Source organism: Mandrillus leucophaeus, unplaced genomic scaffold (assembly GCF_000951045.1).
Source record: "Mandrillus leucophaeus isolate KB7577 unplaced genomic scaffold, Mleu.le_1.0 Scaffold1218, whole genome shotgun sequence".
NCBI lineage: Eukaryota > Metazoa > Chordata > Mammalia > Primates > Cercopithecidae > Mandrillus > Mandrillus leucophaeus.
In genome coordinates, this window is record NW_012100521.1 from 380589 (window position 1) to 399997 (window position 19409).

Below are 19409 nucleotides of genomic sequence, written 5' to 3' on the forward strand. Positions count from 1 at the left end.
TCTTACCCTCAATCCTAAGATGGGTTGTCCTTGGAGCTACTCCTGGGAGGATTCCTAGGTAAAAGCAGACCAAGGCAGCCACCAAACCCTCTGGTACCCTGGCTGCAGGGCTAAGAGCTAAGCAGTCGACTGGTGGGTGACCACAGACTCCCCCAGTTCAGATAAACCCTAGCCCAGGCACACTCTATAAACACTGAATTCAAAGAGTAACCCCAGCCTAATGTCTCCAGCCTAGCCGGTTTCACAGTGCCTCTCCCTGAGGCTCTTTCAGCTCTACCATTCCATTCATGTGTCCTCATCTGCTGTAAGAGCTAGATTGGAAAGGCATTATCTCCTCCAAACTCCTTTTCATTCAGATAGAGAAAGTGAGGCCCAGAGAACTTAGGTGACTCTCCTAAGGTAAAACTGGGCCTGTAATGGTGGGAACTACTGATGCTGCACAGTAAACCCCTGAGCCTCCCCTGTAGTCAGAATGCTAGCAGGCTGGCTGAGTAGCTGGAAGGGCTTCACATATCACTACCACCATCCCTTCCCCTGCTCTGGTTCTAGGCCTCTATTGTGCATGCCAGCCGTCAGTGCCCTCTCACTCCCTTGCACACCTTCTTCACTCCTCTGACAGGTGTGGCTTGGTTTTCCACATGTGTGGCCCTGCACACTCTGGCAGGAGGGGAGGAGGTGGCAGGTGTGGCTGCTTCCACCTCTGAGCTGGATTTGGCCTGTCAAGAGAGTTCCTGCCAACAGCCAGGAATGCCAGACACTTTCAACTCTGCCTGTCCAAAGTCACAGAGGGTATAAAGAATGCCCCCAAACTCTGCTTGTCTCTACTGGGTGCCAGTTAACTGGCTCTTAGGAATGCTGTGCATCTGATGATTACGAGGGGAGGTATACCTCTATGTGTCAAGTGGGTGACTTTTGACAACCAACTGAGCCATCAGCTGCCCCTTCCCAGTGTCTGCAAAGGACACACCTGAGAACAGCCTGTGTGTCTTCATCAGCTCAGGGTGCCCTAACAACATACCACTGACTGGGTAGCTTCAGCAACAAACATGCATTTCTCAGTTCTGAAGGCTGAAAAACCCAACATCAAGGCTTTGGCAAGGTAGGTTTTGTCCTCGAGCCTCTTCCCTTGGCTGGTAGGCAGCCACAATCTCACTGTGTGCTCACATGACCTCTTGTGTGTGTGTGCGTACATATGTGTGTGCATGCGCCCATGTGCACGCGAAGGGGCTTGGTGGGCACAGAAAGCTTCCTGGTGTTTTCTCTTTTAAGGGCACTAATCCCGTCATGAGAGTCTCACCCTAGTGACTTCATCTAACCTTAATCACCCCTGTCAAAGGCATCATCTTCAAACACTCTGACACTGGGTAGTTACAGCTTCAATATATGAATTTGGGGTGGGGCACAAACATTGTCTATAAAACCATGGTAGAGATCACACTTCCTAAGGAATCTCTGGCTCCTCCTGTGATGTGAGGCCTAATGTGCCTCCTTTATTTTAACTTGCCACTAGAGACTGGGGTCTCCTTTGCTTTCTCCAATCAATGATTCATTACCTTAAGAAAGGCACACAATGATCTCTGGTTTGGCTATCCGAACCTCTCTCTGCACCATGCAGACAACTGCGAAGATGTCCTTCTTGGTGCCTGACTTGTAACCAAAATCATTTTCCCTCTAGGGGGTACCCATATCCATTAAAAAGTCTACTGATGGGAGAGAAAGAACCCACATATAAGGGGTATGGGTACACTGTCCTTTAGTGTTCAGGCTTACTTCTGAAGTAATATGTGAGGCACAAACACCATCTACCCTGAGAAGGTAGCCCCTAGGTAAACTGTTTCAGAGTTCAGTGGGCCTGTGGCTGCCCTTGGTGTCAATGAAGGAGCCAGCATGCCTGAGCTACACAAAGAAAAGCTACACAGCGTGCCTGGGCACACGGCCATGTGGGAAGGCAGCAGTCGCTGGCCTCTGCAAATGTGGCATGGAGCTGAGGTGTGAACAAGAGACTGAGCAGGGTCCGCAAAAGGGGCCTAACTGTAGGGAACGAGCCCTTCACCAGGGACCTTGGCACAGTCGGGTTCCAAACGTCACACATCAATTCACAAAGCTGCAGTGAACGAAAATGTTTATTAAGCAAGGAAGCCATAATTATTTTAGCTCTTAAGCGCCTCCATTGAGCTGATTTCAGGTTCCTTTAGTTGGAGTCCCATTCTCTCTGGGCTTCTCCAACAAGACTATGGAGGGGAGGCAGGGCTTAATCATCAGGGTCAAGACCTCAGAATTATTGTGGCTAAGACAAAACACCCTCTAGATTTACTAGATTGAAAAGCACTCTGGCATTTTTTTTCTTTTTTTTGTGTTGAAAACTTTGATCAGACTCTTGGCCGGCCACCTTCCTGTGGTAGAACATGGATATACAAAGCTGGGCAGGGCAGACGAGACATCAGATCCAGTTGTGGCTGGCTGCTGTCACACCCTAAAATACTACAGATCACAGGCTGCCTCTGCAGCATAACTTCTAAGAAACAGGCTGTGCTTCACAAACAATTACAAACATAACCTATCAGGAAATGAGTAAGTCTCTACCTACTAACTTTATGCACCTTGAAGGTCCCCTGGCCATGCAGACCTCATTGGCCTGCCCCCTCCCCCCATTTCCCCTCATGAGTCACACTGCTCCGCAGGCATCAAGTATCTCATTTGGTCTGGCTGGTATGCAGCAGGGCCTTGGAAAGCCTGTGGACCAGGAGGCCCCTCGACTCCTACCTCAGAAACTTGCACCTGCCAAGAAAAAGTGAAACAAGGTGGAATGTTTTGCTAGAGTTTGTGGGCCTTTGGTGGTGGGAGGAACCCTTTAGTTCGAATACGCAAGCTGCTGAGAAATACCTCTTTGGAATATGAGCCTGCAAGGTGATGGTAGACAGGGGAGCTACAAAAGATGAGGTTCCTCTCCTCTTCTCTCTCCCAGCAGCATCTTGGCTTAAAGAGCAGCGGAAGCAGACTCAGGCTTTCTCAAAGTTGCCTTAAGGCTCCTGGGTCTGTGTCTGGCCCTCCCTCGTCCAGCTTCTCTGCCAGCCATGGCTGGCCAAGGCCACGAGCCTTGGATCTTGGGCTCAGTCATTTCTATGCTTACTCTGATTTGCAGCTACTTGGCCCACTTTAACAAAGTGACAGGAGAGGTACCAACCCACACTGGGGTGTGGAGGAGGGAGAAGGAATAGATACAAAGATGGTGTTCAAACTATGGGCTGAGGGGGTCTTTCCTGGTTAAGGAGGAAGGATTCCTTGGGTTATATTGCAAGGTGATGCAAGATTTCAGTAAGTGGAATCCAAGGGGGCGGAGAAGACACAGGGAGCAAAAGGAGCAGGGCTGGGCTCTGGACAAACAGCTGGAGGCGTCTGGGGACCTGCAGGCAGAAAGGTCCCAGAAGACAGTAGGGATAAGCCAGGACAGGGCAGTGAGGGCTGGGAAGCTAAGAAGAGGAGCTCGGGCTTCATCCTGAGGATAGCAGGGAGCCCCTGAGGATTTGTGGGCAGGGAAGTTCCGATACGGTCCTGCCCTTGGCTTGTTCCACTGCTTTCTCCCAGCTGAGCAACCTTGCAGAATCCGACTTTTCCCACTTCCCTGGGCAACGTGCTCAGCCTTGTGCTGGCTTGGTCTCTCAGGACCCCCTCTAGGTGGGAAAGTGCCTCAAAAATAGGCGTAAAAAATGTTCTCAACAAAGTCTGGCTTGGTAACGGAACCATAGGGACCTATTGCCCACTCTGATCTCTCCATGTGAGCAGTCCCTCTAAGTGACCAAGTTTCTAGCAGTACTGGTGGCACAGCTGGTCAAGGTGTATATGTGAAAATAATCACACATTTGCTTGCCTAAAATATTTAAACTCCTTTCTGCCTTAGCTTACTGTTTGTTCTGGTTGTTTTGGTTTGGTTTTGTGTTTGAAGAAAAAAAAAAGGTTAGGCTATAATAAGATTTTTAAAGCTAGAGTGAAAACACTTTTTGAAAGTTCCACTCATTCGTGAAATTGTGTGTGTGTGGTCCCCGCAGGGCCTGCGGGGAGCAAAACCTGCTATGTAACTGCCATCTGGACCAGCTTCCATCCTGGAAACATGGCCACTGCAGATGGTCCACAAGGTAGGCCTGCCCTTCCAAATACGGGGTACTCCGTAGATGGATACCAAGCACATTCAACAGAGGGGCCCTAAGTTTATTTTTAGTACAAGGAAACATACCTACACTAGGTCCTAGATTTTGTAGCAGAACTAAAGATCCTAAGTCTAGAAGGAGGCTTGGGATCAGACGATAAGCTCAGATTAAAAACACGGCATGGCTCACTTTGCCCGTGTAACATAGTTTTGACAGAAGTTTCAGTCAGATTGCATCTAAGATCGACTAGGCCAGCTCACTTTTTTGAGGAACCTTGTAGAGAATATTTTTATTCAACAATGAGTAAAAGTTAGTCATGTGACTAACTGCCCTCAAATGTACTCAGCTTTGAAGTCTGGCTCTCACACACAGCATGCACTTGGGGTGTGTGCCTTATGTGGAAGGGGCCCAGAATCCCTCTTGACCTGCACTGGAGGGAAAAGGAGGAGGCTGTTGCATACCTGATGGTAGGGGGGTTGTCTGTGCAAGGTGCCCTGCTCATCGCAAGTCCAAGTATTCACTTGGACAACAACAGGACCGAGTGGATCAGACAGCTGTTGCCAAAGCTGGATGTAATCCTGTGGGGTCTCCAGGGTGCTTATGGTTGAGTCTGAAGTTATGGGAGACTGAGGAATGCTGGAAGAAGAGATTGTCTCAGAGTTTGAGGTATCTGTCAACGGCAGCTGGTTCATGGGGGGCCCTTGATACGCCTCAGGATAAAAACTGTAAGAGAAGAAAGCTGTTGCAGTGACGTGGATCTGGACATGATAACAGATGAGACACTCATGTGGTCATCAGTAGGTGCTTCAGGCACATTTGGTTTTGGTGGCCACACCATAGGATTCACTTGTTTGTATTCTCACTTTGGCCTGACTAAGATTCAACTTGTCAAAGTAAAGTGAATGTAGACACTGACAGAAATTACAATCCTTTGTCTCAACTAGTTTTATTTATGTTACTTGGACAGTCTTGGTCCTGCTACAACTATGCTCTCTGTGGTCTTGGAAAGTCATTTCACCTACTTTGAAAGCACTCAGGGAGCTAATGGCTGAGAGGAGACCGTAAGGCAGATTTCCAAACTCCAAATCCAGTGCTCCCTCCACAACCCTAAGCCTGAAAGTCTTGTGATCAATATAGATTTTTGAACCCCATCCCAGACTCTGAATCTCTACTTTCCAAATCCTCCTCAGGTGGATTCTGATGATCAGGTCAGGTGGGCAATAGGGCCCTAAAGCAGTCTACATGTCAAAGTCACTCATTCTAAAGCAAGGCCCAGAAGGAAGTCCAGAGAGCTTTGGGAAGGCTAGCATTCATTCAAAACTATTTAGTGGGCCCCAACTATATGCTAAGCAATCCTTTCATTGCTGGGCAGAACCTTCTCTTTCTAGCATTTGGAACTGAAGACCTTATTATTGGGCAGAAATGTGTCCTTATATTGCCACTCAGGACTTAGCCTTCATGTATTCTTGGCTGATCTTAGCAATCTAGCAATTGTTTCACACTCACTTCCCTCCTACTGTTCATAAATGACAGGGAGATACCTACACTTGGCCTACTGCAATCACCAGATTCCAGGAAAGTTAGGGAATGAAACTGGAAGCCCAGAAGTTATTCAGCTGTGGGCACAAAAGACTTGTCCATAGACACCCTGTGCAAGAGACTAGGCTTGGGGAATCCAACCAAGTGATTTCAAGGTTTGTGGGCTAATTACCTAGCACTGAGGCTTCCTTATCTAGTACTTTCTTCACTGGTACCCCTTTGTTCCATCAATGGATGCTCAGTCATGCACCACACATGCAAAAGGATGATGACAGTGGCCACAGAGAAGGTAAGTTGAGGGCAAGTTGTTATTGACGAGAGGGACGCTGGTGCCACACGGACAGGTCGTCTGTCTGTGGTCTCAGGCATGGGATCCAGCCATGAGGGAAAAGCAATAATCATAGCCACTATCACTATCCCATGCATGTCTTACCTTTGACTCTCATCTTCCTGTTGCCCCCAGTTTTCATCTTGATAGAAGCCAGAGGACTGTTGTTCAGCTACTATCTGGATAGGAACAATGGGTTGGGTCTGTAAAAACCTAACAGGGTTATTGCAGAGGGGCACAGATACGCCACTTGGGTTTTGCAGGCATATCTGCACCCTCTGATTCCCCACGATGACATTACGCTTCAGTGGCTGCTCTTGCAACTGCTGACTCTGCTGCTTCTCCTTTGGCTCTTTCTGCAGCATCTGCCCCTGCCGCTTCTTCCGCTCCTGCAGCTTCTTCTTCTTTTGCCACCTCTGCTCCTGCAGCTTCTTCTTCTCCTGCATTTTCTGCTCCTGCAGCAGCTTCTTCTCCTGCATCTTCTTCTGCTTCTGCACCTTCCTTTGCTCCCTCAGCTGCTGCAGCTGCTTTCGTAGCTGCCGCTGCTGCTCCTTCAGGCGTTGTTCTTGCTGCGCCAGTTGCTGCTGCATCAAAAGGCAACAGATAAAAGCACCCTGGTGTCTGCAAGAGCCCCCCAGAAATTTATTTAACACCCCCATTCAATTCTCGCAAAGCAAAAGGCAGCAACAGTTGAGCCTCTCTGCACATAGTGATCTGTGTGACTGTCTACTTGTTAGACTGGATACTAGTTGCAGCCGTGCACCTGGCAGCAAGAGTCTGCTAATCCAGCACATATGTACATGTAGGTACACATGGTCTAGTGTGTGCATTCAGGTCTAGGTAGTCCAGGATTTTTTACTATCTTGGGCAAATAAATTGCAGCCAACTGGATAGTCACTACCCCCTAAGGAGAACCAAGTGAGTCAAAGTCCTCAAGAAAACAAAATCCCCTTTCAGATACACAGTTAAAACAGCCTTTCCATACCTGGTTGAAGGCAACACAAGGCTCCTGAAGTTCCCCAGTGTTTTTGAGACAGTTGGATAAAGATAAACCGCAGAAACACTTGACCTCCTTGGGATGTGGGAGAGGCCACTTCACTTGCCCAGTGTGTTGTTTCTTGGGCACTGCCTCTGAAGATTGGAGATCAGGACTGACAATGTGGCATAATGTGTTTGGCTGCTTCTGTAAGGACACAGTACCACAAAGGTCTTATTCACAGTCCACACCTTTCCGTAGGGCATAAGACAAGCTGGGTATGGAGCAGGACTGCCCATAGGCAAGCCTACAGGAAGCCTTGGCTATATATAAGCCACATCAACCACTGCCAAGGCCTGGCTGGGCCAATCTCAGCTCTTGCAGTCAGGAGAAAAAGGGCAAAACTCTAAGTCCCTGCTGGAGATCACATTAGATATCCCATATCACCCTGCGGGCAACAGCTGTCACTACTGGCAGGCACTACTGACTAACTCCTTAAGGCTTGCCAAGGTCCCTCTCTCCTCGTCCTTCTGCTACTTATATAGAACTGCTCTCTGACCTGAAACCTAGCATCCTCACTGACCTGAAGCTGATCCATCATCAATTCCAATGCATTCTGCTGGTTTTGGATGGCATCATGGAGCAACTGAGTCCTCTCTTCTAGCTGCTCCTTCAACTTCTTCATCAGTTCCAGTTCCCGGCTAATGATGTCGTAGGCAACTGGTGATGATGGCTGTGGGGAGAATTACTTATGGTTCATGTATAGTGACACTGGTTTCTCCAAGTCTTACCATCCTGTTTCCCTTCAAAATTTCTGAAAGACTGAAAATGCAAACGGTAGCTCTCAAATTCAGATTTCATTCATTACTAGAAAGTTTGAAAAAAATGGTTAATTTAGGAATTCTAGATAAGAAATGGACCACGAAGATTATTTAGCCTGATTCTTTTCCCAAAAAGAAAGAAGTGGAATTGACCCAGAGACATGAAGCAACCTGTCCAAAGTCCTTAGTGGAAGAGTCCTGGGCCAGTGCCAAAGTATTCTGCTCCTGGGTCAAATCACAAATGACAGTCCACCAATAGGGCCCCTGTTAGCAATGCAATAATGAAAACCGTCAACTGGCACTTCCTTTGTTCCAGGCACTCTTCTAAACATTGCATGAAAACTCATAGGTCTGATCTTCACAGAGCCCTGAAAAGCAGGTACTATTATTGTTCTCATTAACAATCATAGTACTTAGATGAACTCTCCTCTAGGTTCTGGAAATCTAATTTTAACTTGGATAACAGCTTCACATCTGGAAAGAAGCAAATGTGCAGGTTTATAAAAGTAGAGAGTGTGTTATGGGGCAAATGATGCTCCAAATTGGCTGGAATAGAAGGAGTAAGGCAGGTCACATGTAGAGGAGAAGCCAGAGTTTTGTACAGGTTCAGGCAGCCAAGGAACTTGGATTTTATTCATCAGTCACCTGGTACTGCTGTTAGAAGATGTGTTCTACAATCCATATCTTATCAGGGATGTAACATGCTCAGATCTCAGTTGTAAAACATGCCTTCTGGCAGCTGTGCAGAAGATGAAGTGGTGGGAGAAAAGAAGCGTGGAGTTCGGGACAAGTCAATTAGAAGGCTGTGGGAGTAATTCAAGGTAGAGATAATAGGGGCATGGAACAATCCAGAGGTAGATGATATAAAAAGGAAGAGACATATTTGAGAGAAATTAAGAAAATAACAAATGCTGGTGAGGATGTGGAGAAAGAAGAACACTCATACACTGTTGGTAGGAATGTAAATTAGTACAGCCACTATGGAAAACACTATGGAGGTTCCTCATAGAACTAAAAATGCAACTACCATATGATCCAGCAAATCCCACTACTGAATATACACCAAAAGAAAGGAAATCAGTAGATCAAAAAGGTATCTGCACCCCCATATTCGTTGCAGTACTATTCACAATAGCCAACATTTGGAATTAACCCAAGTATTATCAACAGACAAATGGCTAAAAAATGTGTTATATATACACAATGGAATATTATTCAGCCATAAAAAGAATAAATTCACGTCATCTGCAGCAACATGGATGGAACTGGAGGACATTATGTTAAGTGAAATAAGCCAGGTACAGAAAGACAAATATCACATGTTCTCACTCATATGTGAAAGTTAAAAATGTTGATCTCATGGAGGTGCAGAGTAGAATGGTGGTTACCAGAGGCTAGGAAGGGAAGGTGGGAGAGGTGGATGAAGAGAAGTTGATTATTTGGTACAAAAATACAGTTAAACATTAGGAACAAGTTCTAGTGCTCAAGTAGGAAAATTAGAGTTAAAACAATTTACTGTATATTTTAAAATAGCTAGAAGAATCGTAATGCTCCCAACACAAAGAAAAAACAAATATTTGAAGTGATGGGTATCCTGATTACCCTGACTTGATCATTACACACTGTATACATGTATCCAAATATGTACATGTATCCAAAACTATGTACAACATAATATATAGAGTGCATATATATACTATATATAGTATATATATAAAATATGAAAACCATCAATTGGCACTATACTATTATACTATATATAGTATATGTGTATATATATACACATATACACACATATGGTATATATAATATATACAACTATAATATATCAAAAATAAACAAAATTCTAAGAAACAGATTAACATCCAGAATATCTTAAAGTAAAATAAAGTTTAAAAAACAATAATAAAAAAGAAGCTGAGCTGGGTGTGGTGGCTCGCATCTGTAATTCCAGCTACTCCGGAGGCTGACGTGGGAGAGCTGCCTGAGGCTTGAGACCAGCCTGGGCAACAAAGCAAAAACCACAACTCTTTTAAAAAAAAAAAGGTGGATGGGATTTCTCAACTGATTGGCTGAGAGGCTGAGAGGGACAGAAGAGAGATGAGATTCTTGGAAAATATCTTTCAAGGCTGAAGTAAGGCCTGGGAACAACTGCTATTTGCCCGGAACTGTGCTGAATACCATGCATATAAACAAGGTCAGAGAGCCACAGTCCTGATCGATAAAGAATTTACAATATTAATGATAAGAAAAAGGTACATATACTTGCAACTTCTAGAAACCAAAAATATACTGTGGTTCATCAGAACCCTTTATGAGTAATGTAAGTACATAGATGAGTTGAGAGAAAGAAAGAGAACACCCTACAAGTTGTTGTTTTCATCATTTGGAATAAAAATTATATATGTATTTTTAGTCCATTGAAAACTGTTCAATTTGTCCTTCTTTCACTATGCATTGTATGTCTCTTCCTATATGAAAGCAGACGTTCATTAGACCAAAAAAAAAAAAAAAAACCACACACACATGAACGCGCACGTACACACACACACACACACACACACACCCCCCACGCCCCTTTAAACTCAGGACTGGAAGAGACAAACCTTACAGGTTCTCACATCCTCTCACCCTCTCCAAGCAGAAATCTTCTCTGCTGTTCCTGGAAAAGGAGCTGCCAAGCATTGGCTCTAACCTTTCCATTGAAGGAGAGAGGACTTGCTATTTCAAGAGGTGACCTAATCTGTCTGAGAAGGGCTAATAGTGCCAGACTGCTTCCTTGATCCTCTGGAACCACATCTTCCACTTTATGATCCTTCAACTATTTGGATAAAGCTGTCCCTGTCCCTTCCCATTCTTCCCTTCTCAGTGTCTTCAGCAACTGATTAAGATGTCTTCCAGCCCCTTCCTCATCCTGGTCTCCATCTTTTGGATACACTCCAGGTTGTTGATACATGGCACCCAGAAATAAGCCTAATACACTAGCACATGCAGAGGCAGATGACACACATTCATTGCTGGTTATTTTGGTGATTTTTTAAAAGTCATACTTAAAAATTTAATTACAAGTTAATTCAAAAGAGAAGATAAACCTGTCAACAGCAAAAGAGAACCACAACTTTTTGGCATAATAAGGGCATAAATCAGGCCACAGCAGATTTTCACAGAAATTTCCTTTTAAATAGCTCAGAGAATTTTCACAGTAGTCTGCAAATCCCTGCAAGGCAAGACCATTTCAACATGGAGAAACTGAGACTCAGTAATTTGCCAAGGCCACACTGCTGATACTAAACTCAAACAATTGTGTTCTAGCCCTTAATTCTTTTCATTAGATGAGGATCCTTTTGACACGGAGTCACTCGTCTTAGGCTTGGTGATGAATGCACACAATTCCATGTAACTGACCATAAACTCACTAGCTTGGCTTCTAATCCTGATTTTAATAATCCTGTCTAACATAAAAGATGATTGTTCAAATCATGGTTATGTAAACACATTTCGGGGTAGAGGAACTACACAGTAGTTAATCCAATCATTTTGTTTTGGCTTTGGACTGTACATTGGTACTGACGTTTCAAGGTTGGGTATATCTAACGACTCTGAAATGCATGTTCTAACCTAATAAAAATTCCACTGGGAAAACCTAGCTTGTGGTGCAGGAAGAGGGTTGGTATGGGTAGGCCAGAAGGTTGTCTTCCCTCTAGATGGTTAGTATGCTCTCACACGTGATTAAAATCAGGGCTTTTAAAAATACCACCTTTTCTTAGTAGCTAAGCTTCCTATTTGGCTCAAACTTTTCCTCAAGTACAGAGTGTCCATGGGATTTCAAATTAAGAAGAGCACAGGGATTTGGTCTTACGTAGAGAACCTCCAATCTCCCTGTTTGTGAGGGTCCACTGAGTTCTCAGCTGCATCTGAAAATCCAGTACAACAGAAATAGTGACATAGTTTTGAAAAAGTAACAAACATACTTTCTGCAAAGTGAAACTGGTAAGAGTGAAAATTTGGGCTTTGCAAGGTTAGCTGTCTGGACAAACATGTGACGCGAGTGAAGCGAGACTTTCAGAAGTACCTGAGCACTTGCGCCAGCAGCCCCCAGGTCCACTGAGTCCTCTGGATCCATCAGGCCTGCCTGGTCTAACAGGTCCACTGGGTTCTCTGGGTCCTGCTGGTCCATTGGGCCCTCCTGGTCCACTGAGTCCTCCTGGTCCACTGAGAACTCCAGGTCCACTGGGTCTGCCCTGTACAATGGATTCACCTCAGGCTCAACTTGAAAGTCCTGCAAGGATAAGGCTGAGGAAGGAAGCACAGGGGAGTTCATGACTTAAAAAGCAAAAGTACTGATGTTATCAAAAAGACTGTACGAGGGTCATTTTAGTCCATGTTAAGGATGAGATGTGCCAGGTGCCAGGAATCATTCAGAATATTGTTTTTAAAATCTGTTCATATTTGAAAATGAAGAAAAGGGAGACAGTGTTTGAAATTACCACTGCCTATCCTCCAGCTTAAGCTAGTGCCTAAACCCACTGCATTTATTAGTGTCATTTCATTCATTATAAAATTATTTTGGCTCTGCTTTTGGAGATTTAGTACCATCCAACTGATAAAACCAAATAAAATCTAGTCATAAATCACTTCTGAACAATTGGATTGCCCAGAATGTGGGACCTTGGGAGTGCTCAAAGTGCTCTGGGAGGTGTTATGACATGACTTGGCTTCAACAGCCCTGAAAAGGACAGTGGAGAACATTATTTGAATAATGCAAAATGATACAGTTGTTTTTGAAAACCCTTTGTCAGTTTCTAATAAAGTTAAACACATACTTCCCAAATGACCCAGCAGTCCCACAACCAGGACTTGAAAACGTATATTCATACAACACTAAAACTTCTATGCAAATGTTTAATGTAGCTTTATTCATGATCAAAAAACACTTGGAAACAACCCAAATGTTCTTTTAGAGGTGAATGAAGTGTTAAAACTTGATAAATTCATAAGATGTAGTACTACTCAGCAATAAAAGGGAATTAACCATTGATTCATGCAAACATGGATGAATCCTAAATGCATTTTGCTAAGTGAAAGGGGCTAGACCAAAAAGGCAAGATGTCATATGATTCCTCTTACATGACATTCTGGAAAAGGGAAACCTGCAGAGGTGAAATACAGATCAATGGTTGTCAGGGGATGGGAGACAAAGGTTGAGTACAAAGAGGGAGCACAAAGGAATTTTGGGGGTGATGGAACTATTCTGTTTGGTACTGTGGTGATGGATACATGACTCTTAACATTTGTCAAAATCCATAGAACTGTATATATCAAAGAGTGAATTTTACTGTATATAAATTTGAAAATAAATTGATCAGGAGGTAGGAAAACCTAGGTGAATATGCAGACTGTAACAAATGAATCTAATTCTATTACAAATAAATGACATATCCACAGTGATGGGGGTGAGAAATAAAGAAGCTAACGTAGGAACTTCGGAAAACAGAGGTTTGCCTGGATACTGCAAAGCTAAAGACCAAAAAAAAAAAAAATGCACACACAAATTAATTCCACATGGTAAATTTGTTCCTTAAGGGGTACAGGTTAGCAATTGTGAAACTACTTTTTATGAATGTTTATGTATTGGAAAAATCAATAAATATACTATACATAATGAGAGACAGATTTATCACTGTCAGAGATACAAATTACAAATAAGCAGACAGAAAAGGCTAGAATGAACCCTGTGATACTGGGCTGGAGTAGGAAATATCAATGAACTCCTGCTGCTGTTGTTGGTTGTTACACGCTGAAATAAATACAGATGGTTGTATATGGTTGCACAGGTTAGTATGAACAGACATCTTTCTTAGCTGTGTCTACTGAGAGGGTTTAGAAGTAGTGACATACCTGTAACAGTGAGTACAACTAGCACCCAGATCTTCGTTTCTAAATACCACTTTCCAAATAAAGGACCTAAATAAGGCTCCTTAAAGAAGAGGTTGATTTCAATGACAACATGTAATAACGGAATAAGGAAGTGAAGGGGGAAAAAAAAGATGCAGACATGATAAAAGGACAAAGGAGCCAACCTAAAAGAGCCCCATAAGCCAAAGCTGGAGCAATTTTTTTTTTAATGATGGTATTGGATTACAAACCAAATAATAAAAAAATGCCCATGAATACATCCTGATGTAAATGAATCTACGAATAAATGAATGAAAGAGAGACAAGGAACAACTCTTTCTTACAGCAAGATTGCAGCTAATAAATACACAAAAAATAAAGGATATAAAAAATGGCATTAGAAGTAATTGCTACAGGCCAATTGCACTGATGATGCTACAATGTGAAGGAGAGTTTAAGGAGAAACAGGAAACATTATTTGCATGTTCTCAATGTAGCTCCCCTCAAATATTTGGTAAGTACAAAGGGGAAAACAGTATCACTTTAACCAAGCAATCAAGTTAACACCACCAGCAATAAAATATACCATCATGTATATTCTGATATGATGCACTAAGGAGGGCACATCACATCTGTGGTATTCTTTCCCAAAATGCAAGACCTCAGTCTCATCTTGAAAAATCATCAGACGAGTCCAAATTGAGGGACATTCTGTCAAATACCTGGCCCATATCCTTCAAAAGTATCAGATGATAAAAAAAAGAAAAGCAAGACTAAGACACTGTCAAAGACTAGAAGAAACTAAAAACACATATTATTTAAATTCAATGAAAGATACTGGATTAGTTATTAGAACAGAAAAACAATTTTCTGGGAAAACTGTGTAAAGGCTGAAGCTCACTTAAAAGTATTGTATCAATGTTAACTTTTTAGTTTTGACAGCTGTACTGTGGTTATGTAAAATGTTACGTTAGGGGAAGCTAAATGAAGGTTATCCTAAATGGTATATTTCCCTTATTTTTCTATTTTTTTCTTTGTGCTATTTTTGCAAATCTTCTTTAAGTCCAAAATTATTTCAAGATTAAAAGTTTGGAAAAGAGAAACATCTGGATTAGGCAGAATGAACCACTCTGTCACTTCCTATCTGCTCTTTGCAGCCTGGGGTTGCATATCTTACCAGGCTATGGTCATGAGCAAATTGTCCTTCAATCATAGCATGAGTTTGGGATGACCATTGAAAATATTTTGGAAAATTCTGGTTTCTGGACACTTCCAGTGTTTAGACCGTTGGCTAAATTCGTCTGCTTAACTCTTTTTCCACTAAAAGCCATTTTCCAAATCAGTTTAGCTTTTTTTTTTTTTTTTTTTTTGAGACGGAGTCTTGCTCTGTCATCCAGGCTGGAGTGCAGTGGCGCCATCTTGGCTCACTGCAACTTCCGCCTCCTGGGTTCCAGCCATTCTCCTGCCCCAGCCTCCCGAATAGCTGGGACTACAGGTGCCCGCTACCACGCCTGGCTAATTTTTTGTATTTTTAGTAGAGATGGGGTTTCACCATGGTAGCCAAGATGGTCTTGATCTCCCGACCTCGTGATCCGATGACCTCGGCCTCCCAAAGTGCTGGGATTACAGGCATGAGCCACCGCACCCAGCCCAGTTTAGCATCTTTTAATTTTCTGATTCCAAGTAAACAAAGCTACTAAATTATCTATAAGTGATAGTGAGAAACCTAGGAGTTACTTGACTTCTACCATATCAGCCATAAGCTGCTAGTCATCTCAGTATGCTCATTTTGTTGAAATAGTCATCTGTGGAAGGTTATAAGGATTTCTCCATCATTGGCTTAACAGTAGTAAACACAAATAATTCTCTATAGCAAAGTTACAATGGTAGGTCCAGATAAATAGGTTTAAAGCAATCAATCTCTTATAAATTTTAGAAATCACAATTATGAGTTCATGGAGTTTGACCTCTCCTGCCAAAAATCAATTGTTTTGGAAGGAATTTTTTAAACACAGCTTTGAGATTGACAGCAACAATGGAAAAGTTGTTAACTAAGAGTTTTAAACGTGGAGATACTAACACTGGATTTAAAAACTGAAAAAAGAGTGAAATAAAAATTAAAATAGAGCTTACTACTTCTATATAAGATTTCACATACCAATTATTTATGATCAGATTAATTAGGAGATACGATTTGCATTATGCATACACCATTTTCTTAAGTTTTGTACTTTTTAAACAATTACAGTTATGAAAGGTCTTTAATATTGAAACTCATGAAAGAAATATCACTGTTTTTGAGAGACTCTCACTTTCCCCCTTTATTGCCATGAAAACTCAATGACAAGAGGTTTCTTTGGAATCCAAATACTGTGTGATAGCAGAATAGACTACATGAGTATAAAAAGATAAAACGCTATTCCTTCAAGGACTGAGATCCAGTGCCGATTTTTAGAAGATTAAAATTAAATAGGAGAAAAGACCATTTCCAAGCACTTGAACCTGTGATGAAATACTCATTTTTATTATTCTCAAATCATCATCTCAAATATTTACAGAAGATGAAGAAAGCTGGAATTCACTCTGTGATTTCACACTATTATAGAGCACTATATTCATTTGAAAAACTGTAACTACGCTGTTGGTCACTATTTTTCTTCTAATAGTCCCTATCCAAATGCATAAATGTACCTACCTGGAGATTCAGGAATAGTATACAGGGAAACTGTGCTGGAGCAATAAGTTGAATCAGAATCTACAAACATTACATGAACATTTTCTTGTGGTCCATACTGCTCAACCTCTGCAATATCGATTTGGTCCTGTAAATGTCCAAAAGAGAAAGATAGGATATCGCATTTTGGAGTTAGAAAGAATAGGAAACACAGGCAGAATACAAACTTTGATGCATTTCACATCACAATTTCTAACACTGCTGCAATCAACTGAAAACCTAACAAAAAATCGTCATCAAATACCTCTTTAAAAATATTGCTGGAAGATAACAAGCAGAGATTATAGATGCCACAAGGTATACACTGACAAACTTAAGAAGAGAAACACAGTATACATAATACTAAAAATAAAGGCATCAAAAATGTTTATAGATCAAAAGGCATGGCAAAAACAATTCTGCCTTTCAGTGGTGTCAGTAGGATGCCGTCATGATAGTAGCCAAGGATGGTAGTCACCTCATCTCCCATTCCTCATTATTAGACACAAACACACTGGCTCACAGAGAAATGGGACAGCAGTGGGAGACCTGCACCACCATTGATAAGGCCATTTTCCCAGAGTTCCTGCACTTGCATCCTAAGCTTAGAGAAAGAAAAGGCCAACCGGGGGCTGTTTAACAACTATGTCTTTAGGCAGATTAAAGTTGAAAGTATTATTAGCAAAAGTACTTTTAGCAGAGAGGTGAAAAGGCCTCTAAGAGCTTCTAGTGCAATGTTCTCATTGGATAGTGTCAAAGAGGGCAAGGCCATACAGACAGGCAGGAGCAAAGTGAGAGACAGAATCCATTGACTCCAAACCCAATGCTCTTTTTCCTAAGTCTGGCTACCTTTAAGCCATTTGTTGCTTTAAACTATATACGTATTTCTATTGAGTGATCCTGTCCTATTTCCTGAACAACTGGATCCTTTTTGAATAGTCTGTGGATCACTGTCCATTGAAATTTTTTTTTTTTTTTTTTTTTTTGAGATGGAGTCTGGCTCCGTCGCCCAGGCTGGAGTGCAGTGGCCGGATCTCAGCTCACTGCAAGCTCCACCTCCCGGGTTTACGCCATTCTCCTGCCTCAGCCTCCCGAGTAGCTGGGACTACAGGCACCCGCCACGTCGCCCGGCTAGTTTTTTGTATTTTTTTTAGTAGAGACGGGGTTTCAACGTGTTAGCCAGGATGGTCTCGATCTCCTGACCTTGTGATCCGCCCATCTTGGCCTCCCAAAGTGCTGGGATTACAGGCTTGAGCCACCGCGCCCGGCCCTGAAATTTAAGTACCTTGTTTAGCAGTGAAATATTTTACATCCCTGACAAAATTTTTTTTTTTTTTTGCTTTTGTTCTGGACTGGCTTAAGACACAGACCCATGGTGATTTTTCTACAAGGAATCTGTTCGTTGGATCACATCCGAGTATTTCAACTTCAGGAAATTGTGCAACCTCACTGTTCAAGTGACTATGTTTTATACTGCCTAAAATAAGTGATATGTTGCCAGGGATGTGACAATCTTTTCATTATTTACGACGATATTATGGTGAATCGGTATTCATTAAGAGGAGATATGATCTGTCTCTTTCCTCTTTCTTCTGTTCTTCTTCATAGCCATCTATCGATTTAATCACTAACTCTTTGCTTTCTGTATTATTTTCAATAGAAATTTATATTCTCAAATGTTAATTAAGATGTCCACTTTCGGGCATTCATATGTTTGGGCTTATCAATATAAATGCAGTGAGCTTAAATTAACTTAAATGACAGCATTATGTGCAGTAATGGTAATTGGCCTGGAAAAAAATAAAGCCAAGAAACTACTTTGGAAGCAAAAAGATACCAGCTTAAAATGCAATTAGGACTAAGGTGAAAAAGCATGCATGGAGATAGGAAGACAATCAACATGCTTTTACAGTTTTGAGTGGAGTTTTTGATTCACCTTTATTCCGTAATTGTCTCCACGATTAGTATGCTAAAGGATTTGAAAAGAGAGGCATGGGTTTTGAGGCTGGACATAAAGTAGGCTTCAAATGCAAACTCCAATACCTGATGGTTATGTAAACTGCAAATATGTAGGGGGAGAGGGGGAAGAGGGCATTCAAGAAGTTTGTCCCCAAATCTTTGCATTTTCCCTGTGGTGGCTTATTGTTAAAGTGCTCTGACTAATTTTTAGGAGATCCTTGCATTTTACTTTTTTGGAGGTGGTGGGCAAAAGGCCATAGGGCTTCCAAACAAGACAGCAGATTGGAGAGACATGGGGAAAATGCTAGATAAAATAGAGCAGAATTTTTTTAAAAAAAATACACTGAGTTTAGAAATCCTCTCTGGACCTCATCTCTTATTTACCTGCCACCCCACTTATGTGATTTCCTTTATAGCAAAACTTCTCAAAAGGATTTTTTTATATACAATGTCTCCAATTCCACCATCTTCTCTTAAACCTACTGTGATCAGACATTATCTCCTTGAACCCCACCATACTCCACCAAAACTTTTGTCAAGTTTAGCAACGATCTACAGGTCCTAACTCTAATGGTCACTTCTCAATTGTCCACCTATCTAATCTATTAGCAGTATTTGACATTGTTCATCATTCCTTCTTCCTGTAAATACTTTATTCACTTTGCGTACCTCCTACCTCACTAGTTACTTGTCAGTCTCTTTTGCTAATTCCTCCTTTTTCTCCCCTAATCTCTTAACTTTGGGTGTACTTCAAGGCTCAGTCCTTGGTCCTTGTTGCTATCTACCTTAGTGACCATCTTCCAGGCTTACAGCTTTAAGACCATCCATACTGATGATTCCCAAATTCAAATTTCCAGTCCAGTATTACATCTCCAGTTGGATGACTAATGGGCATCTCAGTCATAAACATTTTCAAAACTAAGTCCCTGATATTACTCCTCCCCTCAAAGAAAACACCATTGGCTAGGCACAGTGGCTCATGCCTATAACCCCAACACTTTGGGAGGCTGAGGTGGGAGGACTGCTTGAGCCC

At 42.3% G+C, this 19409-nt stretch overlaps 1 protein-coding gene across 1 annotated transcript in view; it reads right to left on the reverse strand.

Moving 5' to 3' along the window:
• Positions 1-6113: 6113 nt before the first annotated feature.
• Positions 6114-19409, reverse strand: part of PASD1 (PAS domain containing 1) — a 98647-nt gene continuing 85351 nt past the window's right edge. Inside the window, exons 10-15 of the mRNA XM_011971385.1 lie at positions 16400-16526; positions 11882-12102; positions 10075-10083; positions 7572-7721; positions 6998-7195; positions 6114-6596 (exon numbers count right to left, since the gene is read on the reverse strand). Coding sequence (XP_011826775.1) covers positions 6114-6596; positions 6998-7195; positions 7572-7721; positions 10075-10083; positions 11882-12102; positions 16400-16526 — 1188 coding nt within the window. The remainder of the gene's footprint in view (positions 6597-6997; positions 7196-7571; positions 7722-10074; positions 10084-11881; positions 12103-16399; positions 16527-19409) is intronic.